The 26,006-nt window shown below is 36.9% G+C and overlaps 2 protein-coding genes and 1 long non-coding RNA gene across 3 annotated transcripts; all 3 read left to right on the top strand.

The window, feature by feature from the left end:
* Positions 1 to 613: 613 nt before the first annotated feature.
* Positions 614 to 2,462, top strand: LOC129432386 (myelin-associated glycoprotein-like). The gene is made up of 4 exons (XM_073872180.1): positions 614 to 656; positions 1,094 to 1,456; positions 1,677 to 2,015; positions 2,131 to 2,462. Exons 1-4 carry the CDS (start codon positions 614 to 616, stop codon positions 2,460 to 2,462), a joined length of 1,077 nt encoding a protein of 358 aa, XP_073728281.1.
* A 12,753-nt stretch (positions 2,463 to 15,215) lies between these two features.
* LOC129416540 (uncharacterized) lies at positions 15,216 to 17,595 on the top strand. The gene is made up of 9 exons (XR_012365631.1): positions 15,216 to 15,413; positions 15,508 to 15,546; positions 15,719 to 15,803; positions 15,922 to 15,960; positions 16,141 to 16,231; positions 16,348 to 16,383; positions 16,568 to 16,656; positions 16,795 to 16,919; positions 17,047 to 17,595. It is a non-coding gene; the product is annotated as an uncharacterized lncRNA (long non-coding RNA).
* Positions 17,596 to 18,925: 1,330 nt separating this feature from the next.
* LOC129432387 (myelin-associated glycoprotein-like) lies at positions 18,926 to 21,062 on the top strand. Its single transcript, XM_073871802.1, has 4 exons — positions 18,926 to 18,932; positions 19,015 to 19,377; positions 20,074 to 20,412; positions 20,523 to 21,062. The coding sequence occupies exons 1-4, from the start codon at positions 18,926 to 18,928 to the stop codon at positions 20,900 to 20,902; spliced, it is 1,089 nt and encodes a 362-aa protein (XP_073727903.1). The 3' UTR covers positions 20,903 to 21,062.
* Positions 21,063 to 26,006: the final 4,944 nt, after the last annotated feature.

Genomic DNA, 26,006 nt, shown 5'->3' with positions numbered 1-26,006 from the left:
AAAAAAACAGCATCAAACCAGTATGGGAATTATGCTGGTATATGCTGGTTTGATGCTGGTTTAGCTGGTGGTCACCAGCATACCAGCACCAAAACACAACATATCCTGGTATGCTGTTTTTTTTTCAGCAGGGAAATTGCAGTACAAAACTTTGAATTGCTTCAAATGCATTTTCGTGGCCCATTGAAGTGTTAATACTGTAGATAGTTAATGCTTTACCTTAACATTTGCTTTTGAACAGAATGTGTGTTTAAGATGATACAGGAAGTTCTGGATTAGTACATCTTATATCAGTAGCAGTGACATCACATCACACAGTTTCACTTAAGTCTCAAATCATCATCAGTTGTTTCAGTACAGAATCTACAGGATCCATGAATGAGACATTTTAACAATCTGCTTTAGGTACAAATATTACACTGGTTACACCCATTTTCTTATTTCCGGTAAGCAAAAACAGTTTTGCACTGTTAATGTTATGACATTTGTATTACATTTGTTCATTATAAATTCTAAGTGATTAGTTACATTAGTTACACATATGATTTCTATTTCCATTCTTTTGTTGCATATTTAAATGTGTCTGTTTCTCTAAAGGACTGATCTTATTTGAATGAAGATGGATAAACTTATTATTTTCATTTTTTTGTTACAAGGTTTGTTGTTCTAAATTTTTTCTTTAGCATAAATGTTTTTGACTAACAGAACATGTTTAGTGTGCTGTGGCAATCGTGAAAACATTAGTGAGAAAACTGAGAGTAGATATAAATTGAAGTGCTGAATGTAGCCTGTGTTTGGTGTGTTTACATACAAATATATTGTAACTATGAAACTTGGATATCATACAGAATAAACAATATTACAACAATATTTTATTACAACAGTTTAAATTAAAATACACAAATGTATTTTATATGAGGTAGATTTAACTGCAACTGAATGTTCAGTAAATTTGACAAAATATATACTGTACATAACATTTATAAAAAAAATGCTTAAATAATAAAAATACATGCAGGTTATGTTGGTGTGTCTGAATGCTTTACACTATACAGTCTGTTAATTTGCACTTCTCGTCATGTTTGTATTGTAGGTGTTTGGTGTGGAGATTGGAGCATCAGTCTGCCAGAGAACATTGAAGCTTTGAGTGGATCCTGTGTGACCATAAACTGCACATTTGATATTCATACCACATATGACAAATATCTCAATGACAGTGCTGTAGGAGTGTGGTTTAAAAATAGGACTGACTATCAAACAAATGTAGTGTTTCACTCCAACAGGACCAATCTCTATTTTAAAGGGAAAATAATTGGAAAATTGAAAAGCAAAGACTGCACCACCATCTTTTATAACGTTACTTCAAATTACAGTGCGATTTTTTTCTTCAAGATTGAGGGTAATGGTGGACTAAAATGGACCTATACACAAAAATCTGCTTTAATAGATGTGATCGGTGAGTAACGTCATGACTGAAAGTTATTGTAATTACAAATTGTAAATTGTTTTTGCATATGTAAGCAAACAATGCAGAATGCTTAGACCGGGAAATTACAAGCTGGGTTATCTTGGATTTTGTGTGACCTTCCCTAATTCGATGAGGTCATTGCAACTGCCCACCTTTACAGGCCAGTTGCGACGATGGCATATATAAAATACATTTCTGTACTTTTCAGACTCTCCTCGCAAACCCACAGTGCAGAAGTTTAAGGATCAGATGGAGGTTGAGGTTCATGAGGAGGTGTTAGAGGGGAGCTCTATGTGTCTGCGCTGCTCTGCTAAGACTCTCTGCTCCTCTTCTCCACCAACTCTCACATGGAGCTCCACTGACAGACTCCACCTCAATGAGAACAGCAGACTACAGCTGGATCAACCGAATCAAACTGAGATCATCTCTGATCTGAACTTCACTGCTACTCACCTTCTACATGGAGTCACTTTCATCTGCACTATAACCTACCAGCTACAGCAGAGGAACACAACAGCACAGAACAACATCACATTACGTGTTCAATGTAAGAGCATAATTTTATCATGTTTCATTGATCTTAAGGACTTAATATATTTCTTAATTCAAAGGCATCAATTCTCCTGCAAAAACATGAGCTTTAATTTCTCCTTTACTTTCAGATGCACCCAAAATCTCTCTTTTCAGCTGTAACAGAACTGATGTAACTGTGTGTTTGTGTGAGGCTCATGGGAATCCCTCTCCTAAAGTGGAGTGGTTTCTATCTGGACGTCTTGTCAGTAACTCTACAAACACATCTATCAGTGAGGAGCGATTGAGCAGCACAGACTTGAGGAGCTTTATTTCTCTTCATCAGTCACTTACACACACAGACACTCTGCAGTGTGTCACCATCAACACTCACGGCAATGCCAGTAAACTGATTCAGCTGGTTTCTAGTCCTCAGGAGATGACATGTAAGGAAACTCAAATTCACACAATACGTAAGGATTAATTGACGACAGACCACTGAATTATTTAAGCAATATCGCTCGAGTAGGAGTGTAATATAGCTCTATATCATCACGGCTGTGATTAGGCCAGAGGCACGAGGCCGTAGGCTATATCACACGACTCCGAGAGCGATATTGCTTTTATACAACAGTTCGACGGCACACGTTTGAAAAAAGGAAACAACAACGGAGTTATTTTAAAAGCCTCTTTGTTTTGGAATTACTTTCTTCCGCCACGGATTTGAGGGCAGCCAGAATGACAGGTAACACTTTCGGCTGCTTTGAATCTCATAATAACTCAATGGACAGAGTAGCCGTTTTTTATATTAATGTTTCTTGGTCACAAAGTGTAGTTTTAAGATTAGTTCAGTTGAGAATATATATATGTATTATATTTAAATCTAGAGTCGATTAGTAAAGATAGCGCCTGTTTGAACGTTTGCTTAGTAAGATTCGGTACGAATGAGAACCAGAGCATGAGCGGACGTCAGTGTTCACTCGCCCCGCTGACCACCGCCCTCTCTGGGCTACATCTCGGACAGGGATTCCCTGGCTCTGATGTTGGCCTGTCTGTGTTTGATGGTCAAAAATGAGATCAAATCAGCAGTATTTGGTGTCATGATCAAACTATTACTTGTTTTCTTATTCATATTTAGTTTCTTTTGTGTTGTTATTGTTTTGGTGCGAGGTAGAAGTTAATAAAACTACATAATGTTACTATTGCTTTCCCATTTATTCTTAATGCGATACGAGCACTCGATTATTATTAACTTTGTTCTTGTCAGTACTATATATTTTTATAAGTGTCAGAGAGATGTTTTTGCATGCTGCTTATAAATATATCTGTGGCGGTATCTCATAACATGTTTTAATATTCACGTCACGATAAAATAAATGATCAATGTCCACATTTAAAAGCTGCTGTGCTTACCTGCAGTTCCACGGTGCTTTCGCGTTCTGAGAAGAGATATCGCTCCAGAAAAAAATTGTGTTTTCATTCCTCTTTCCAAGTGTTAATCGTCCACATGATGTGACAAGACATTACTCCCATTAACTTTAACATAACATCCAAGAGCGCTGATCTTTGACAGAATAGTCGCTTCCGATTGGGATTCACAGACTGATTTACGAGCTAGTGAACTGATGAGACACACACGGAGAGTGTTTAAAAACAGCGCGTCTGTGTTTGTTCATGTGTGCGTGCAGTTTTTCCATTCAGAGATGAGCCTGCACTGAAAAAAATGATTCATTGAATTTAATAAATTTTTTTAAGGTAAGTGGTTGCAATCAATTTTTTTAAGCTACATTTAAACAAAAAAGATTAGTAACGTAAAATAAAATATAAAACTTTTGTTTAAATGTAGCTTAAATAAATTGTTTGCAACCACTTACCTTAAAATATTTTATTACATTCAATGAATCATTTTTTTCAGTGTGTTTAAAGGACCTCCATTCACTAGGTGGCGGAATGATACGAAAGGTGAAGCGGTTACTGTGCCGTTATCAGTAGAATATCGTATAGCTCTTAGCCAATCAGATTCGAGAACCAGAAAGAACTGTTGTATAAAAGAAAATAATGCACACCCAGGGTGGTAATGCGGCACAACGCGAAACTGAGTGCCGTTACACTGCGGGTGTGAATTATTTTCAAAAAATTCAAAGGACCAGAGTCAATTATTCCTTTACCACAAACATTGCTCTGGTGCCTGTTGCTATTTTTTGGTAATGGTTTGACCAAAATGTAAAATAGTTTGGAAATAATATTGTTAACTTTTCCATCTAATAATCCTGTTAACATTGAACAAGCCAATTTTAGAAAAAGAAAACAGATTAATCATTATACATCTGGTTTCAAGCAGTAGAGCAAGAATACGACAGTAGAGTACAAGGTCTTGCTTTCCCAGTACACGTGCTCATGCTTACTCTGTACAGTCCCTATTTCATTCATACTTGATTTGTTGTCTGACAACATAAACAGAGAATGTATCAGGAGAGCAGCACTGTTGCGTAAACAGTTATAAAACTTTATTTCATTACATCATCCATGAACATGATTTGTCAGTCCTCTCAGATCACTTTATCGACAGCAGGGCCGTTTCATCTATTTGTGGGCCCTAGGTAAAAGAGTGAAGTTAGGTCCCAAGTCCTCCCTCAGGAACATTTTTAAAAGTCAGATGGGATTTCATGAATTACTCTGTAGTACGCTACACAAATTGGCCACTAGAGTGTTGTAAAGGACAGCTGCGTTTCCATCCAAACATGAAGCGAATCTTTTCAAAATTCACAAATAAAGAAGAAATGCGAATTAGGTGCATTTCCATCAAGTTGTTTGAGTGAATGGCAGTGGTATTTGGTGACCTAGTAACCAACAGTAAACAAAACAAGGTATGCGTGGTAAATGGAGACATGGCTGCATGTAGTCACAATGGGGCAAGTTATTAATGTATTTGCCGTGCAGCTTGTAATTGCCAAACTGAACGTTGTGCATAGAAGAAGGAATGCAGACTTTTTATGAAGGCACTAGCAGCAAGGACATTGCTTGATTGCTTGATGTGATACTACAAAATGTGCATAAAACCATAGTAAAAACATGGCTAGTTTCTTCAATGAGGCATTGTTGATGGGAATGACACAATTTGATTGTTTTTTGCTAACATGGCAAAACAAGGTAAAAATGTATAATTATTCATATTATTATTATCGTTCTTAAGAACTCTGTCACAGGTCGGGCGGACCACCGGAACTCTAGACCCTACCCCTGACCCCTATACCACCTCAAGGAGTCCCCAGAGTTCCCAATAAACAGACAGACACTGAACTCAAGAACAAATCAAATGAGTTTTTATTAAGTTAATTAAAATAGCCTCTCTTGTCTAAAAGTCCTCCTCTCGGCCTCTCTCCTTCAGATCAAGCACAACGAATGAGTACCAGGCAGCTTACAGAAGGGACTTTCTTCTGCCGGTGGCAGCGGTGAGTATACCGAAAGGGTTTTCCCTTTTTAGGTATGCTGCTGTGAATATTCAGAAGGGCTTTCCTTTTCAGGCATGCAGCGGTAAGTATTCAAAGGGGCTTTCCTTTGCAAGTATGCAGCGGTGGATATTCAGAAGGAGCTTTCCTTTTCAAGTATACAGCATTGAGTATTCAAAAGGGGGTTTTCCTTTGCAAATATGCAACAATGAGTATTCAGAAGGGGCTTTTCTTTATAACTAGCAGCGGTGAGTATTCAGAAAGGGCTTTCCTTCGCAAGTATGCAGCGGTAAGATGAGTATTTAGAAGGGGCTTCTCATGCAAGTATGCAACGGTGAGTATTCAAAGGGGGGTTTTACTTTGCAAATATGCAACGATGAGTATACAGAAAGAACTTTTTCTTTATAGGTGGACAGCAGTAAGTATTCAGAAGGGCTTTCCTTTACTGGTAGGCAGCGATGAGTATACAGAAAGAGCTTTCCTTGGTAGACGGACAGCAGTAAGTATACAGAAAATACAGCAATGAATTTACAAAAGGGCTTTCACAGGTAGGCAGCGGTGAGTAGCGCTATACTTCACATGTAGACCTTTCCGCCTTCCATACTCCCTTCTCCTCAACTAAGCTGCCTAGGTACGACAGGGCTGGAAAAATAGGACAACATATAAAATCGCCACGAAGACCGATCTGTACATACACAGTTCCCCGTCGCCAGAGTGCAGTCTGAAACAAGCAGGGTTAATACATCAAGCTCCCATGTCGTAGGGCGATACAGTGCAGTCAACAGGGGCAACAAAACACCATGAATCCGTTGACATCAGTCCTCTTTCTCTCCTAGATCCTTGATCACAGCATGTATTCCTCTTCTTATAACTAAGCGGTAAAGCTCCTCTACCGTTTCCAAGGTTACTCTTCTCGTGCCTACACCAAACCGCCACTTTCTTCCTTTAACTGGAACAAGAACAAAAACCAACCAACCCACCTTCTTCCTCCAGAATCCCTTTTATAGTCTGTCCTTCCTCGGCGTGTCCCAATCACGATCGCCACACTCTGTCTGCACACCAGACACTAATTTCCTCATAAAATCCCCATGGGAGCGGCCGGAACTGGCTAGGTGTTAAATGGAAATCGGTCCGGGAAAACTGCCTCCATAAAAGTGGTTCCGCTTTCATTCTCGTCACCCCATTACAACTGTCTTTTCTTTATGCAGAGCAGTGTTTTAATCTTGAATTACCATCCAAAATTAGGCGATTTAGCAACGCTTGCAGACTTTAGCTCACACAATCACATCACCAATGGAAATTTATAGCCTGCGTACAGCTAAAATGTACTAGGACTTGATGGATTATTTTGTTTGGATCTAACTGCATTGGAATTGACAAAGTTTTTACCCTGACCGCAGCCGCGGGCAGACAGCATAATTGACAACACTTTTCTAGCTTTTGCCTTTATACATGGCAATCTTTCAAAATCAATCTTGAAAGCCACTGCATGGGAGCAGAAAGTGCAGCTTATTTTTTCCTAGATTTTTTTATACTTATTTACCTTTTTTTTGCATAATTTAAATTTGGTTGGGTGTTTAATAACACATTTTTCTGTTGTGTGACAAACTCAGAACACATTTAATATCTGACTTTACAGGGACTTTAAGAGCTTGATCAAGTGGCAGCTTTTGTTGTTGTTTAGTGACTTCTAATGGCAAAAATTACATATTGTGCTTTAAAAGGATGTTAGTACCTCGGTACAGAGTCCTGCAATGGGTCGGGTACCCGCATAAAAGTGTCTAAAATGAGTGGATTTTGACATTTCTAAAATTCACGGGTGGGTATGCGGGCGGATAATTAACTCTGCATGGGTGGGTAGTAGCGCAAATTAAAATAGGTGCAATATTTATTTCTAAATTACCACACAAATACATGACAACATATGTTGCTGGGAACATCTTTTCTCAGAAAGCATTTTGAGACGAGACTTGTAGGAGTACAGCGGGGGTTGTGTAGGTAGGTTGTATTTTTTCTTGTTCTTTTTTTCATTAATAGGTCTATTTTGTATAGACCTATGTGGGTGCCGATGGTAGGCTACTTGAATGGCACAAAACAAAGCGCACTTTAGCCTGGTTCATTAGCCCATTCGTGATGCCGTTTCGATGTTGAAAGTGGTACAAGATAAAAAACGAAGCACTTTAATTGGAATGATTTTTGCGTGTGTGATTTATGCGGGTATGGGTCGGGTATATGGGCCAAATAAGAACGCTCTGGGCGGGTGCGGATTTAATTTTGATATTATCATGGGTGATGGGGCGGATCTGGTGCTGAACTTTGCGGGTACGGGCAGGAGCCTGCCTTGGTACTGTTGTGAGTGTTGTCAAGTAGGTAGGGTGCAGATAATAAGTCAAGATTGCTTTAGGTTTACTAATAATTTATTAATTTTTTTTGGCAGACATTTTTGTTTATATCTGCTGACATTACCTGAAAACTGAACCAATGCCCTTCACCAGCTCTACCACTAACATGATCACTTTACAATATAAACAATGTCATATAGTACTTTGGCACTGCAGTGTAGTGATTTATTTTTTTTCTCTTGTATTACTTTGACATTTATTTATGTTTCTTTTCCATGTGGTGTGATTTTAGATTGTCAACAGACTTTAATTTCACTCCTGATCATCTTAACACTGATTCTTATCCTGTGTGCTGTGACTGTTGGATTTGCACTTTACAAAATTAGACAGTAAGTTACTGACATAACATTCATTTATATAGATAAAGATTTACAGTAGTTAGTGATGCTGTATTCTGCTGGGTTTTAATAACTTGATTTACTTTCTTTCAGATTGAGCAACAAGCTGAAGGTGAGTTTGTGATGTTTTATTATAGTAGATGATAATGAAAGTGATGATGATGTTTGAGATTGTTTTTGTTTTCAGGTTCACAATGATACAGGCACATTTGCTTCTCGTAAGCTCTCTGCTTCAGAGTCTGATTATGAGATTATGACTATGAAGAAAGATGACACACAGTAAACAACAAATAAACATTTGGTAATTTCATCAGATCTGTCCCTCTGTATATATTTAAATAAATTATTTATTTTAATTAATAAAGAATAAAACGTACTAAATTTTCAAGTGCAGCTTTGACGTTAGTTTTTTATACATGTATTGCAGAAGTGAAAATTTGGGACTTCACATCTTTGGCAAAAGACAGAAATTTCAGCACTCCTAATATGCTTAAAGCAGTAAAACCTCACACCTAAAAACTCAATGGTACCCTTCATCTGTTATCACACTGGGATCAGGCAGCAGCAAATAGATGTTATTGAACTGTAAATTTCAGTGGCCATGAATTTATGCACACAATTTTTAGAATTTGTGATACAGTTTCTTTAAACTAAATGTAGAAAATCATATTTTTTTAATTAGTTTGTTTAAATGCTTTCTGATATTGAATGTTGTACCATCAATTTGTATTAACATTTTTTATTTGATATTCTGTACTTTTTTACAGTATATATTTTACGTTGTTTTATTTATATTATTGTTTTGTCATTAAAGAGTCAATCTTCTGATTTTTATATTAATCTTAACCAATACTTCAATAAAGAGAAATGTTTTATTGTTGTTTATACAATCTGCATTTTCATGTCAAATAATTAATGTCAATAATGTCAGGACTCTCAATAATGTCAGATTTTTCTTTAAATAAAGGTAAAAAAAGAGTCGTGTGACATTTGTGGTTGTTATTTTTATGTGATTGGATACTTTTTCTTGGTATAGCACTCGTCTAGGAGAGCACTTAACATAAAAATGTATCTCACATTTAAAGAGCAAAAAGTTTATCTACACTTTTTGAAAAATTTTGTCAGTCCTCTCAGAAATGGTTTATAAGCACATTATATCTTTGAAAAGATCAGATGTGAGTGTTTCAGATCATTTTAGCCTGTATATTCTTTATAAGGAGGATGTAAAGAATTTTCTGTTTAACATGACCTTGTCAGTCTGTCACATTTATTTATTTGTAAATTAAACAACATAATGTGTAATATCTGAAATAATGTGAGCCTCAGGCAGTTTATTGCTCATTTGATGTAACCTTTTCATTACTCTCCAGTGTCAGATCAGACTTTCATGTAAACATCCTTTTAATTTTTTATTTTACTACTTCATTGAATGCAATAATGCTGTTTGTACTCAAAATGTCAAGCAATCATGAATAAAATGTTGCATTTTGGATCCATAACTTAACTATCTTAACTTATACACTCTAAAAACAAACAGTGCTACATAGCACACAAAGTGGTTCTATGCTCGTACTCATAGAAGAACCGTTAGCACCGGTGAAGCACCTGTGTATAACCATATGGGGGCCATATAGCACCACTATAGCACCAAATATGGTTCTACATAGCACTATGTGGTTCTACGCAGGTGCTTCACAGGTGCTTCACAGGTGCTATATGGCACTAAAAACAGTTCTTCTATGATTACGAGCAAATAACCACTTTTGGTGCTATATACATATAGCACCGTTTCATAAACTTAAAAATACAAGTGTAATTAACTTGAGATTATCAGTTCAAAATTACATGAGGAATACCCATAAGCCCTTGCACCTAAAAATTTGGAATTATTTATCTTTGGTCCAAGAATAATGCTCTACCACTGAAGTGCTTCATGTATATTTACATATGTGTTTTTTGTTTCTTTGTTTCTAAACTAATGATCTTATTGTTAACATAACACACACACACACACACATACACACACATCAAAATGAAGTCCTCCTCCACCATGCCAAGTTAGGTCCTTAAAACACAGAACAGAATCTCACATTTTTACACAGACTACACAACATTATCACAGCAGAACAAATGGATGCAGAGTAGATACATTATGTCTCCTGGGACAATGTATCTTTACACCAAGCTTTTGCATACAGGGCAACACTCTGAAAAAGGACACAGTACAATTACAACTACAGCACATCAACACAGGTATCTACACATTTAAAGACCATAACAATATATCGTTTACACTATTTTCAAATGGGTTTTTTTACCAGTTGAACACAATATAAACTACTATGATATGTAGGATGTACAGGGTCTTTTAATTGAACATTTCTGCATCACAGTGTCACAGAGACAAGTGTGTGGCTCATTTTACTCCAACATCTAATCAGTCTCTCAGGGTCATAATGAAGGTATCAAACCATGCCTTAGCAACATTTTGGACACCCTAGCAACCAATCCCATAGATGACGTTTCAAAATTGAGGGGAGCTGTGCACTGAGCTGTTGGTTGCAATTCGCAATCTCACCACTAGATGCCGCTAAAGTCAAATGACAAATGCAACATGTCACCATGTAACAATGCAATTCATCTTTATTTGATGCAACAATTTAATTGCAAAAGTTGATCAACTCTGATTTTGACAACTGTTGAAGATATCGGTGTTTACATCCAAACAATTAAGTAATTAATCTCACAATTTCTGTCATCATTTGAATTATTGTAACAAACAATAATGTGTGTTTGAAAACACAATAAAACAGATATAGAAACTAATAGATAAAGAAAATTGTTTAAATTATCTAAATGTATTTTGCATGATTTTTATGCCTAATTCGCATATTATATATCAGCACATATGATTTAATTTAGGAGATGCATCAATAGTTTTTACTTTTTAAAGGTATAAAACACATCTAGCACTGCTAGTTGATGAAAGTGAGGATCAGGTATCATAGTGATGAGGAAGATAAAGTTTCTAAGGGGCCAGTCACACCAAAAGCGCTTTAAATGCTTACAAACGCAAGGCGCGACACACTGCCTTTTTTTAAAAAAGAGCAGTGCGACGCGGCTTTTCATATTGCTAAGCAACCACCGAGTCGGTTGTCTTGTCAATCAAATATTGAAGCGTGAGCGCTCTTTTGCTGTTAACTGTCATATTAGCAGAAACTTTAAAAAGAGGACGGTTGCTCTGACCTTGTTTGAGGGTGAGAGGTGCACAAACACGCAGGAGAGAGTGAGCGAGTGGAGTCCGGTTCTTCAAAGCAACTGTAAACTTCCCTCACCACAACGTAAGGCCCGCCTCTCCCCTCTTTCGATTGGACAATGGAAAGACTCGAATGACGTCGGGCGCTTCTCTCTCAGCGCTCCTTCAAAAACGCGTGCGTGGCAGGCGGTAAAAAACCGCAAGGCGCTCAGCGCGCATAAACAGCGCGCAAACTCGCCCTGCCCATAGAATATCATTCAAAAAAGGCGCCTGCAACTGCCATAAACGCTTTTGGTGTGACTGGCCCCTTAGAAGCAATAAGTAAAAATAAAGTAAACTGATGTGTTTAAAATGTGCAGAATGCAGAGTCCTATCATTTCTTTAAATTACCATTATTATAGCCTATAGAGTCTACATCAAATCTATTATTTAATATTTACAATCATAAATTGCAACACAAAACTTTGAATTGCTTCATACGCACAACCGGCGCAACGTCATAGAATGTTTCTGAACAGGTTCACGCCCACTTTTGGGGGAAATCGCACTAGACGTTCCATTGGCTTCCATTTAAAATAGCGGAACAAAGCAACCTTCGTACACAGCCGGCAGGCGTAAATAACTTATGAAATCACTCAGATTAAACATGTTGAGTAATTATCTGTTCACCCTGCCGGCCATAGAGCGCGAAAGATAAATTAACATATTTAATTTGGTCAATATAAAAACATGTCTCTTTCATTCTCCCAGCATCAAATTTGTGTAACAACGCTCCCTATTGGCCAGAGGTGTCTTACCCGGACATTTACTCGTACCTCATCGAGTCAACAGGGAAGCAAGTGAATGATTTTACTTCGTATTTGAAAGTTACTTCGTATTTATTTATTTTGTCTTTATATTTAGAGTAATGAGTGCACTTTTCCGTCCAGCCATACAACTAACTGGCTTAGCGATATTTCAGCAATCACTGGATGGCGTTGTTACACAAAATTTGACGCTGTGAGAATGAAAGGGACATGTTTTTATATTGACCAAATTAAATGTGTTAATGTACCTTTCGCGCTCTATGGCAGGCAGGATGGACAGATAAATACTCAACATGTTTAATCTGAGTGATTTCATAAGTTATTTACGCCTGCCGGCTGTGTAAAAACGTTGCTTTGTTCCGCTATTTTGAATGGAAGCCAATGGAAGCGCTGCTTTTTTATCCCCCGAAAAGAGGCGGTGACGAAATTTACAGTCAAGTTCCCGGATGTGCCGGTAGTCCGTATATGCATTTTCATGGCCCATTGAAGTGTTCTTAATACTGCAGATTGGTAATGTTTTACCTCAGCATTTGCTTTTAACAGAATGTGTGTTTAAGATGATACAGGAAGTACAGGAATAGTACATCTAATATCAGTAGCAGTAACACCACACAGCACAGTTTCACATGGTTTGAAATCATCAGCAGTTGCTTCAGTACAGAATCTACAGGATCCATGAATGAGACATTTTAACAATCTGCTTTCAGCACAAATATAACACTGGATGAACCCATTTTCTCTCTTTCTGGTAAGATAGTAAAAAATACGCTGTTTAACTTTAACTTGTTTACGTCCTGGATGCTTGCAATGTTGTTATGACATTTGTATTACATTTGTTCAGTATACATTTTAAATAATGAGTTACATTGTGCAGTTTAATATAAGATTTTCATTTGTTCATTTATTGCATATTTACAGGTGTGTGTTTCTCCAAAGGACTCATCTTATTTAAATGAAGATGGGTAAACTTATTATTTTCATTTTTTTTGTTACAAGGTTTGTTATTCTTATTTTTTTCTTTAGCATAAATGCTTTTCGCTAACTAAAGTGTGACATGTTTATACTGCTGTGGCAATTTTAAAACATCAGTGAGACGACTAATAGTACAGTACACTCTTAAGAAAAAAGGTTCTTCAAAGGTTCTGAAACTATGGTAAAGGTTCTTGTCAGGAACTGCCCACCTGGTCGCTCTATCACGACCAAGCGAGACAGTGGGGAATGAACCCAATCGCAGACGAGGTTGGGGAACATGAAACAAGACTTTAATAAATGACAAACACAAAGCAAAAACCCACGATGGGGAAAACAGTACTAGAAATAATATAAACTAGACAGGACTGACTTCTAACAAACATGACTGGACTCAACCCAAACACGGACTGGACACAAACCGATCAACGCAATCCGGGGAGACCTAACAGACAACAATCTCAAGGACATGACATGATATACATTTAAATACACAACGCACGAGCACAGGATGTTAGACAACAGGGCATTATATAAGGGAACAAATCAAGAGGGAACAGTGGAAACTAATTAAACATTGATGGGAGAGCTAACGAGGAGACGAGGGGGTGGGAACACAAACGAGACACAGCAGCACACAGACCAAACAAAGGCCATGTGCTACAACACAAAACATGGATACTGCCATGATCCTCCCACATGACTAAACAACTATGAATAACTATGACAGGAGGGCAGGATCATAACAGTACCCTCCCCTTAAAGGGACGCCGCCGGGCGTTCCTCAAGGGGTACACAAGACAAATTTCATGACAAGACTGACACTGGCATAACACAAAATATAACAGCATGACAGATATATGAATAACAATACTAGACGACATCATGGGTAAACAATACAAAAGTTCACACTAGGGAGGCACGGTAGGCAAAGTTCTGGGTCCAAGGGGTGCAGGCAAAGATAGGTACAAGGGATCTGGAAATTCTTGACATAGGGGCATGACAAACTTGACAAGGACTGGAAATACTGACAGGAAACAAAACTGCAGTGACTGCTAAAACTGCAGCTCCTGCAATGGCAGTACAGACTGTGCCGGCTGGCTGAAGCTGTGGCTGCGCCGGCTGGCTGAAGCTGTGGCTGCGCCGGCTGGCTGAAGCTGTGGCTGCGCCGGCTGGCTGAAGCTGTGGCTGCGCCGGCTGGCTGAAGCTGTGGCTGCGCCGGCTGGCTGAAGCTGTGGCTGCGCCGGCTGGCTGTCGAGACTGTACTGGCTGCGCTGGTGAAATCCTCCCCACTCTCTCGTTCAGCTCCGGCGAAGACCCTCGACGGCTTGCCCTCCGGGCTCCAGGCCATACTTGGGGTGGCCGGTTGGCCCCACGGGCTGAACGATGGAGTTGGACCCACCAACCGCGGATCAGCTCCTGCTGACCCGCGCCTCGTCCGCTGGGTTCTATAATGGCTCGTGCGTTCTGTCAGGAACTGCCCACCTGGTCGCTCTATCACGACCAAGCGAGACAGTGGGGAATGAACCCAATCGCAGACGAGGTTGGGGAACATGAAACAAGACTTTAATAAATGACAAACACAAAGCAAAAACCCACGATGGGGAAAACAGTACTAGAAATAATATAAACTAGACAGGACTGACTTCTAACAAACATGACTGGACTCAACCCAAACACGGACTGGACACAAGCAGATCAACGCGATCCTGGGAGACCTAACAGACAACAATATCAAGGACATGACATGATATCCATTTAAATACATAACGCATGAGCACAGGATGCTAGACAACAGGGCATTATATAAGGGAACAAATCAAGAGGGATGAGTGGAAACTAATTAAACATTGATGGGAGAGCTAACGAGGAGACGAGGGGGTGGGAACACAAACGAGACACAGCAGCACACAGACCAAACAAAGGCCATGTGCTACAACACAAAACATGGATACTGCCACGATCCTGCCACATGACTAAACAACTATGAATAACTATGACAGGAGGGCAGGATCTTAACAGTTCTATATAGAACCATAGCTTACTGAAGAACCATTTTTTGCTGAAATGGTTCTTTGTCTTGGCAAAAGGGTTCTTTATTTCCCTCCTTTTTTGATTTTAAATTTAGTCAGTTATTAGTCCTGATTATTTTCACCTGTGAAAGCCCTGAATCATCAGTCCTGCTGAACTGCCTGCAGACTAACATCACAAACAGGTAAGAGAGGAAGATAATCATCGTTTACTGTTAAAAACATTTTGAAAATTGAAGTTTTGTGTGTTCTTATTGTAATTTATTTATTTTATAACAGGTAAACTTTATACTGAAAGCTTCATTCCCTTTAAAGCAGGTGAGCTTCATTGTAAATTATATATTTAAGGGACTCTGCTTTAACAATGACTTTAGGATAATGATTTGTTAAAGTGTTCAAAAGCATATACATGTTTTACATTAAGTTTATTAAACTAATTATCAAAAGAATGTGGTACAACATGTGTTTAGTTTTTTTATTGATATTTCAGAGTTTTTATATGTGAGGTAATCTTGCTGGGAGTGAAGGCAGTGCATGTGACCGCTTGATATGAGAGACACATACTGTATTTAAAGGTGATGTATGCATGTTACTTTCAATACTGACATTAAAATAATAGTTATTTACTGTTAAAAACATTATGAAAATTGAAGTTTTGTGTGTTCTTATTGTACTTTATATCATTTATAACAGGTCAACTTTATACTGTAAGCTTCATTCCATTTATAACAGGTAAGCTTCATGTTGTTTTAAATGATATATTTAGGGGACTCTGCTTTAACAATGACTTAGGATAATGATTTGTTAAAGTGTTATAAAGCATATACATGTATGTTTTACATTAAGTTTATTAAACTAATTATCAGAAGAATGTGGTATAACATGTGTTTAGTTTTTTTATTGATATTTCAGAGTTTTCATATGTGAGGGAATCTTGCTTATGCTGGAAGTGAAGGCAGTGCGTATGACCGCTTGATACAAGAGACACATTCTATTTTTAAAGGTGATGTATGCATGTTACTTTAAGTCCTGGCATTAAAATAATAATATTTACTGTTTAAACATTTTGTAAATTGAGGTTTTGTGTGTTTTTGATGTACTTTATTACTTTTATAACAGGTCAACATACTGTAAGCTTCATTCACTTTAAAGCAGGTAATCTTCATATTGTTTTAAATTATATATTTTAGGGACTCTGCTTTAACAATGACTTAGGCTAATGATTTGTTATAGTGTTTGTTATAAAGCATATACATGTATATTTTACACTAAGTTTATTAAACTAATTATGAAAAGAATGTGGTACAACATGTGTTTAGTTTTTTTATTGATATTTCAGAGGTTTCATATGTGAGGTAATCTTGCTTATGCTGGGAGTGAAGAGTGTGTATGACCACTTGATATGAAAGACACATCCTGTTTTTAAAGGTGATGTATGCATGTTACTTTCAATGCTGGCATTAAAATAAATAGTTATTTACTGTTTAAACATTTTGGAGATTGTGTGTGTGATCTTGTGGCACATTTACTTGTGATAACAGAATTATTTTTGTCTATCTGTTGTAGGTGGATCATGAGTGAACCTCTGCAGGTCTGCCATTGGCTTGATAACAGTGGTTTATGTGAATTGAGTGAATTCAATTTATAAATAAATCTTTCACCAAGCATTCACCTATTTACGGACAAAACAGGTATCTTGAGCAGAGTCATATTAAAACTTCTGTCAAATCATGTTTTACATACAGTATGTAAGCAAACTTCTGGCTAACATTAACTTGTTTTGTCTCCATGTCTTATCCTTTCTCCCATCTCCAACAGATCCAAATCTTGTTCAGCTTGATGCTCAACCTTGTATGATGATGACCACAGCCAGGTGATGGAGATCTGTTTTAATCACAGCCTGCATCTCAAGATCAACATGACAACAGCAGATCATTTCTTATCTTACTCTTATGATCCCGTAAAGAAAATAATATGGACTTTTTTGGTGAGATTCTACAAAGATTGACAAAATCCTATTGACTTTTATTTTTACAGTTAATAATGCATTATAAACATCCCATTCATTTTTATTCTATGTCATCGATCTGTTTGTGCTAAAATGTATACATCTGAATGTAATGTCAATAATATGTTAGTATTCAGGATTTATTATCATTTGCATGTTTTGATGTTGCATGTCATGATTTTATTGATTTTATGTAATTGTTGTCTATTTAAAATGATTTTAATTGCCAAATTTTATGGTTAATTTATTTAATATTGAAGCTGTTATTTAACACCCATATCTTATTTGAGTAGTAATTTGTTATATTTGCATAATGATAATTTATATATTTATTCTGATTGGGATTTTAATGCACATATTTATTATTGTATGACACCTCATGTTATGAAAAAGTGAAAATAAAAGTATGTTCTGATGTCTTGCAATTCTGTTTTTAAACTGTTAAACCTTATAAAGTGCTATAAATAAGAAAAAAAAAATAAAAATAATCCTCCTGACTGCTGATAAATGAAAGGGTTCTTTATAGCACCACTGAGGTTCTATTTAGCACTTTTTCAAGGCAAGGTTCTATATAGAACCATCTAAAAAAGGGTTCTATATAGTACCAGAAAGGGTGCTGCTATTGTTACAAGCTGAAGAACCCTTATTTGGTACTATATAGAACCATTTTTCTTAAGAGTGTAGCTAAAAATTCAAGTGCTAAATGTAGCCTATGTTTGTTGTGTTTACATAAAAATATATTGTAACTATAAAACTTGAAAGTCATACAGAATAAACAATATTACAACAATATTTATTACAGCAGTTTACATTAAAATGCACAAATGTATTTTATGTGAGGTAGATTTAACTGCAATTAAATGTTTAGTAAATTTAAAAATGTAAATAAATTTAAATATATACTGTATTATGTTTATAACACATTTATAAAGAAATGCTTAAATAATACAAAATACATGCAGGTTGTGTTGGTGTGTCTGAATGCTTTTCACTATACTTTTTTGTTAATTTTTTACCCAGCATTGGGTCAAAAAGGGATGAGTCCGGCCAGCTGGATTGTAATTTAAAGGTCCCGTTCTTTCTGTGTTTTTTATAGTTTTGATTGTGTTTACAGTGCACAATATAACATATGTTTATGTTTTTCACAAAATTTACTTCTCTGTATAGCACTGTTTTCACTGTCCTCAAAACAGACTGATGTCTTCCTTGTTCTATGAAGTCCCTCCTTCAGAAATACGTATCGAGTTCTGAATGTGTAGTTTGTTTAATGTGTTGTGATTCAACAGCAGCTTAGCTTGCCGTTAGCTTGCCAACGTATTCCTGTGGGTGGAGTTTAGACAAAAAACTGTAGTCGAAAGGGCTGTAGTCCAAACCAGCCGTTCGCTGTAGGCTTTAAAAAGCGAATTCTGTTAAAGGCGGAATGCACAATGTTTGAAAAATGTTTTGGAAAAGGAGACGGGCCGACTACCAAAACACACTTATAGCCAATCAGCAGTAAGGAGTGTGTCTAATAACTGACATCCTTGCCGGGTTGCGTATGTGTGGGGCGGGTCTTTTAAAAGAAGGTCCAGATTCTATTGGGGTATGGGCGTGTTTGTTTAGGTGATTTTTTATCATTTCATAGGTGTTATATAGCAAAACAACTATGGTTTTAAAAAATGGGATCAGAAAGAACATGACCTTTAACCCATGCTGGGTTGCTTCAACCGAAAAAATAACCCAACATTTTTTAGTATACATTATGTTAATTTGTACTTCTCATCATGTTTGTATTGTAGGTGTTTGGTGTGGAGATTGGAACATCAGTCTGCCAGAGAAGATTGAAGCTCTGAGTGGATCCTGTGTGACCATAAACTGCACATTTAATATTAATAACACATATAACAAATATCTCATTGACAGTGCTGCAGGAATGTGGATTAAAGATAAGACTGACTTCCTAAAAAATGCAGTGTTTAACTCCAACACGCCCAGTCTCTCTTTTAAAGGAGAAATAATTGGAAAGTTAAAAAGCAAGAACTGTACCACCATCTTTTTTAATGTTACTTCAAACCACAGTGGTAAATTTTACTTCAGGATTGAGGGTAATGGTCCACTGAAAAATAACTATACAAAAAAATCTGTTTTATTAGATGTGATCGGTGAGTGACATGACTGAAAGTTATTGCTAATTACAAATTGTAAACTAGCACAGTATAAAATCTGTTTTTGCATAATAGGCAAACAATGCATTATTCTTAGTTGAAGAAATAACCAACATGATCTCGTGGAAATCTGTGTTGTACTCGCGGAGAATGTGACCACTTTGTTCCACACCATGTCACGGATTTCAGCTTTTTTCTGTGTCGCTCCCGCGGATTTCTTGTGTCATTTTGTGTATTGTTTTCTCATCGTTTTTTTTTCTATTTCCAAATCATTATCTCTTATGATAGGGTTGGATTTGGGGTTTGCTTTAGGATGTACTTTTATTTATTGGTTTCTACATGTCTTTCTTACGCTTTTAGAACTATTCTCGCCTGGAGTTGGGGTTAGACTTGAGGTTTTGGTTAGGATGTCTAAAAATGTAACAGAGAGTGATTCTAACCTCAACCCCAAGTGACAATGGTAAGAAAGAACAATACATGGAATGACGTGAGGGGTCTGTGGAGGTGACATGGAAAAGACATCTGTGGTCCTGTCACGGAAAAAAAGCTGAGTTCCGTGACATGGTCACGGATGGAGTGATCAAGTTTTCCGTGACTGTGGCACGGATTTTCGTGAGATCAATAACAAGCTGAGGTTATCTTTGGGTTTTGTGACCTTCCCCAATATATAAAATACATCTCTGTACTTTTCAGACTTTCCCCCCAAACCCACAGTGCAGATGTTTAAGGATCAGATGGAGGTTGAGGTTCATGAGGAGGTGTTAGAGGGGAGCTCTATGTGTCTGCGCTGCTCTGCTAAGACTCTCTGCTCCTCTTCTCCACCAACTCTCACATGGAGCTCCACTGACAGACTCCACCTCAATGAGAACAGCAGACTACAGCTGGATCAACAGAAACAAACTGAGATCATCTCTGATCTAAACTTCACTGCTACTCACCTTCAACATGGAGTCACTTTCATCTGCACTATAACCTACCAGATACAGCAGAGAAACACAACAGCACAGAACAACATCACATTATGTGTTCAGTGTAAGAGCATAATTTTATCATGTTTCATTGATATGGACTTATACTTTTATATATTAGAGGCATCACTTCTCCTGCAAAACACATGAGCTTCAATTCTCCTTCACTTTCAGATGCACCCAAAATCTCTCTCTTCAGCTGTAACAGAACTGATGTAACTGTGTGTTTGTGTGAGGCTCATGGGAATCCCTCTCCTAAAGTGGAGTGGTTTCTATCTGGATGTCCTGTCAGTAACTCTACAAACACATCTATCAGTGAGGAGCGACTGAACAGCACAGACTTGAGGAGCTTCATTTCTCTCCATCAGTCACTTACACACACAGAAACTCTGCAGTGTGTCACCAATAACTCTTACGACACTGCCAGTCAACTGATTCAGCTGGATTCGTCTTTTCACAAGATGTTTTCAGGTTTCATTATTTTCTATGTGCTGATTGGAGCTGCTGGGGCTTTAGTGATGATTATCTTGGGTGTTATTACACATAAACGGTAGGCCAAACAGAATCACAGAAGAAAACTTAAACGTCAAGGTTCTATCATTGAATGATCAGTTTATATATGTGTATTAAAAAGGAATGTTAAAATGTCCATACATGTAAACATCTGTGTTCTTAAAATAGTTTTAGCATTTTTTGTTTGCAGATATCACTTGGTTTGATATTTTTTGTAATATTACAGTGTAACTCTTTTCCAAGTGCCCAAATACCTCATTCAGACCAATGTATATTATAAATGCAAGAGCTATCTGATGCCTCTTTGTTAGTATTGTGTGAAGTTAGTATTTGAGTGAAATTATTTTAACAAGAACACTTTTTTTGGAAGACAAAATAGAAAACCTTCCCAGAAGAGACGAGAAGCCACTACAGGTCGCATTTTGACAAATGATGTGAGTTACAACATGCAGGCACCAAAAACAACTTTATCAACTAAAACAATAACAAATGTACAGATAAATTAGAGCTTCCCACTATTGATCTCTGCCCATCAATGTTTGACAGGAGCATGAGGGAGAATCTGTTTATGCCAATAGAGCCGTGCTGTCACCCGCTGAAGCTGATAATTACCCAGAATCCCTTCATTATTCCTCCATTCACTTCACAAACACCCACACAGAGTCAGAAGAGATCAGGGATGTTTCCTCACTTACTGCTGAATACGCTGTCGTCCGTCACTATCCTGCAGGAGCATCAGAGAGCTCTACAGATGAACAGGTGATTGTTAATGCAGAAGAGCTTAAAGAAGAAGTAAAGCCTAAGAAATCTGATCAAGAGATGCCAGTCTCAGATTCTCAATTATATGCACAAGTTAAACGTTGATACCCGTTTATAGTGGACTTGAGACGAATGTTTGTTTCACATCGTCCATAAAGACTTCACTTAAGTAGGCCTTGTATGTTTTGGCGGTTATATTAAGAGTTCAAGCAGTTCACACAGTAGCAGAAGTTTATGTGTGAGCAGCATTTAGACTAACATAGTTAAAAACACACATACAAATAATACTGATTGTGTTTGGGGAGAAAGTTTTTCTCTGTTGTCTTTTATTTACTGTCAATAAAGCTTATTAACTGGCTTTTAAAATAATCACAGTTCCTATTAAAAATGCACATAATACAGTAGGCAAAACATGCAAGCATTGACCCACACATGCTGTATACATCATGTACTTTGGTTTTATGAAACATAATAATCAATTGTGTTTATCTTTAGCAGATTTTTTTTATAGTGTTGAATGACTATGTATCTAATGGCACTATCTATGCATCTTTCATTAAGATGTTCAATGTTGTAGTTTTATTAAAAAACGTTTTAAAATAAACAATTATTTGAAAATGTAAATGTTGTTTAATCATAATAAACTTTCAAGATCAACATTGTGAAAAAGTTCGTTTGTTGAAGCCTTAAAAGCAGTATGATGATGTGAATCAGGAGTATTTTATAGGCAACAGCGCCCTCTTGTGCAGTTTTTGTTTTAAGACAAATGTGCAGCAGGCCTCGTCTTGGTGTACAAGAGACAGTCAGTAAAATACTGAAGTGGTACTCTAAGTGGTGCGAGCAACACAAAATGATTGGCTTAAATTCCAGAAAACCAACATGCAGTGATCAAAAAACTGTGTTTTATACTGTAAGTTGTCTAGATTTTTTTTGCAAGTATAAAATAATAATTTAATAGTAATTCAATTAGTAAGGGGGGTCAGGATGGTTGTCAGAATGGCTATATGTGGAAAGTTAACTCCTAAATACTACTATTGTAGTAATGTTTTATCATTCATTTTATGAGTTCAGTTTATTCAGGTTTGGGAGATGATGTTGGCATTGTTTAAGCATTGTTTAAGTTTCTCCCAATGACAATTTTCCTAATTTTATTACTAAAAACACCTGCATTGTGTTAAGTGGATGGCAAGCCATTGAAAGAAAGTTCAGAATAAATGGTTAAGTTGATTTCAGCTCTAGTGTTTGTTTGTTTGTTTTTATTTGCTTATAGACAAAGATAAATTCCCACATATCTGCAATGCCTTTGATTATTTTATCAACTTCTCTGATGGCACACACGCACGCACGCACGCACACATATTAATATAATTTGACAGATAAGGCAAAAAACATTGAAAGGTAACCATAGCTCATAATAAGCTGCTGGCAGCTTTAGAGAGCACTTATTCTTAAAATGTAATTGTAGGTCATAAGCTGCTTGCAAAAACAACTTTTTTTGGAGGGCAGTATCTGAAAAAAAAAAGTTGTGAAGAAGTGTAATTTTTTTAGTGTGAAGCTGTCAGACGTGGCATTTTTGCTTTAAGCACCAACCAGTGTGGCACCCTTGAAAAAGATGTATCTGCAAAACACAAGAAGAGGAATTACCATCACTAGCTTTGCAAAATGAAATGGTTTCTGTTGTTCTCCTCCTCCTCAAAATAATATTAATACTAAAATAACAACAACAATAATAACAATCATTATTTTATTATTCTTTTTCTGTGCTGATCGGAGCTATTGGACACTCAAATATTAAAACTTTAGCCAAAATCTTAACAACTATGAGCACATTCTCAGCGTCACACTTTTTTGCACAGATTACACAACATTGTCACAGCAGGAGAACAAATGGATGCAGAGCAGATGAGATACATTGTTATTTGGGACAAGGTATCCACCGAGCTGCTTTCAATATCTGGTTTGGTGATCATCCAGTTTGAGTTTTCGCTCCAATACCTCCCAACATACTCTCCCTTCTTTAACCCCATTGAAGAGAGAGTTCAATTCCTCAATTCAGAGTTTTTCTGAATTGCTAAAACATTAAACCATCTGAATCCATTTCCCAGTGCCATAAACTCATTGTCAAATCAATCAATCTTTTGCCAAAACTTTAAACAAGTTTAGGTAGTTAGTGAGACACTATTTGCAAAACTCATGGACTTTTTTGCAACTCTTAACACAAACTTCTCACACACAAAACCACATTTCACACTGCAATGCACTGGTGTTTAAACTGAACACAACTAACACAGTTATCAACTCATGCTTTTTCCATCTGCACGCTGTGCCTGGTCTCTTAAACGCTCCTCTGTCTGTGCAGTCTACGTACAGTAGACACATAAAGAAATGAAAATCAATGTTTAGACCCTTATGATTGAATTACATCCTTAAAGTCCAGTCTTTGCTGTTTCATATTATGATTTCAAAAAATAATGCTGATACAGTAAACCACAACATCAACTTTGAAAGCAAAGATTTACTGAAAAATCACAAAGAATCCCCAAAAACAAATAAATAATATTACGTCTGTGTTGGAACAATTAGCCTAAAAAGCTGTAAGATGATGTGACTGGAGTATTTTATAGGAAACAGCGCCCTCTTGTGCAGTTTTTGTTTTAAGCCAAATGTGCAGACCTCGTCCTGATGTACAGTCAGTAAAATACAGAATTGGCAAGTGGTGCAAGCAACACCAAATTCATTGGCTTGAATTCCAGGAAACCCACAAACAGTAATTATATAAACTGTGAAGTTGTTTGCTAAATGTAAAATTGTAATTCAGTTAGTTAGGTGGGTCAGGATGGTTGCTGAACCATTCAGAAGGGCTTTAGGGTGTACTGTAAACCCCTAAATACCATTACATACAAAATTATGTTTAAAATATTTTATATTGAATTATTGTAAAATCATAGCCATGCAATCTTCAGTGCTTTAGCTATTTTGAATGTGCAGGCCAACATGTAGGCAACATCACAATGCATGCTGTAATCATACAGAATGAGATCCTCCACCAGATTATCACATTTGTAGACTACACAACATTATCACAGGGAACAAATGGATGCACAGGAGAACAAATGGATGCAAAGCAGATGAAATACATTTGACAAATACATTGTCAAAGCCGAGTTGTAACCAAAACTGGTTTGGTGATCATCCAGTTTTTACTCCAGTACCTCCCACCATACGCCCAGCAATGCCTCATCAATGCACTATAAACTGATTCAGTGGAAATTACTAAAAGATCACAACACGAATTTTGCTTGTCAATGACAAATGAAACATGTTACCGTATGAAAAAGATGTATCTGAAAAACACAGGAAGTGGAAGTTGCATCACTAGCTTTGCTAAATGAAATGCTTTCTGTGGTTCTCCTCCTCCTCAAATAATCATAATACTATAACAACAATCATAATACTATAACAACAACTGTGCTGATCAGAGCTGCTTTGGAGCTTCAGTACAGTTTATGATTGCTTACACACTTAAATTAAAGATAACACACAGGTAGTGAAACATGACACTTAAGTATTAAAACTTTAGCCCAAATCTGCACAACTACACTGTAAAAAGTGAAACATTGGATTAATTTAATAAAATTGAAGTAACCATTCACAAGATTTTACATTGATCTAATGTCAGAAACCATTCAGTTCAAACAAATTTTTAGCATTTCATTCAAACTCTTTTCTGAATTTGGTGTAAATCAGCTACATCACATGCAATGTCCACTAGTCCAAGGCACTGGGGACAATATCTTCTGGAATGCCGTATTCATGCCTGACTCATAGACGTTCCAGCGCCAGGCAGAGAAGAACTCTTCAATGCCATTCTGTCATCACTCTATAAATAATGGTGCTAGTGAGTCAATGCTCATAATCAGAAATATTTTTAGTTCTAAACCGCACCTATAGCACCTGTGCAGAAACATATTGTCCTATGTTGAACCATAATAGTGATATAGTCATGCTTTAGCACCACTTATGCTTCTACAGAGGTGCTATATGTGATATAGCGCTAAATGGTTTCTCTATGATTACGAACTTTTTTGTACTATTAAGCACCATTTTTTTAGAGTAATATAAATGAAAAAGCAGATTATGATGACACACATTTACTCTGCATTATATACAAGTAAAGCACTTTGACCACATCCTGAGACCTCAAACCACCTCATACACCTAAAATAACCATGCACAATAACCCTACAACTATATTGGCCATTGAATCAGAACTGAACCATCTTCTCAATATTTTAATATTTTTTATATTCCAGTTACACTGTGATATCTTTTTGTGGAGTCTTTGGGTAAGACAGACCATTATTATACTGGACATAAGAGGTCAAC

The sequence above is a fragment of the Misgurnus anguillicaudatus genome, chromosome 1 (assembly GCF_027580225.2).
Source record: "Misgurnus anguillicaudatus chromosome 1, ASM2758022v2, whole genome shotgun sequence".
NCBI classification, from domain to species: Eukaryota; Metazoa; Chordata; class Actinopteri; order Cypriniformes; family Cobitidae; genus Misgurnus; species Misgurnus anguillicaudatus.
The sequence above is the reverse complement of the archived record's forward strand: the minus strand, read 5'-3'. Positions and strand labels throughout refer to the sequence as shown.

Excerpts from the sequence above, each read along its gene's own strand:
- LOC129432387 (XM_073871802.1), top strand. Across the intron at positions 19,378-20,073 it reads TGTTTTATTAGATGTGATCG|ACTTTCCCCCCAAACCCACA; the intron begins GTGAGTGACATG and ends TGTACTTTTCAG. Across the intron at positions 20,413-20,522 it reads CATCACATTATGTGTTCAGT|ATGCACCCAAAATCTCTCTC; the intron begins GTAAGAGCATAA and ends CTTCACTTTCAG.
- LOC129432386 (XM_073872180.1), top strand. The coding sequence starts at position 614 with ATGAAGATGGATAAACTTATTATTTTCATTTTTTTGTTACAAG. Across the intron at positions 657-1,093 it reads TTTCATTTTTTTGTTACAAG|GTGTTTGGTGTGGAGATTGG; the intron begins GTTTGTTGTTCT and ends TTTGTATTGTAG. Across the intron at positions 1,457-1,676 it reads TGCTTTAATAGATGTGATCG|ACTCTCCTCGCAAACCCACA; the intron begins GTGAGTAACGTC and ends TGTACTTTTCAG.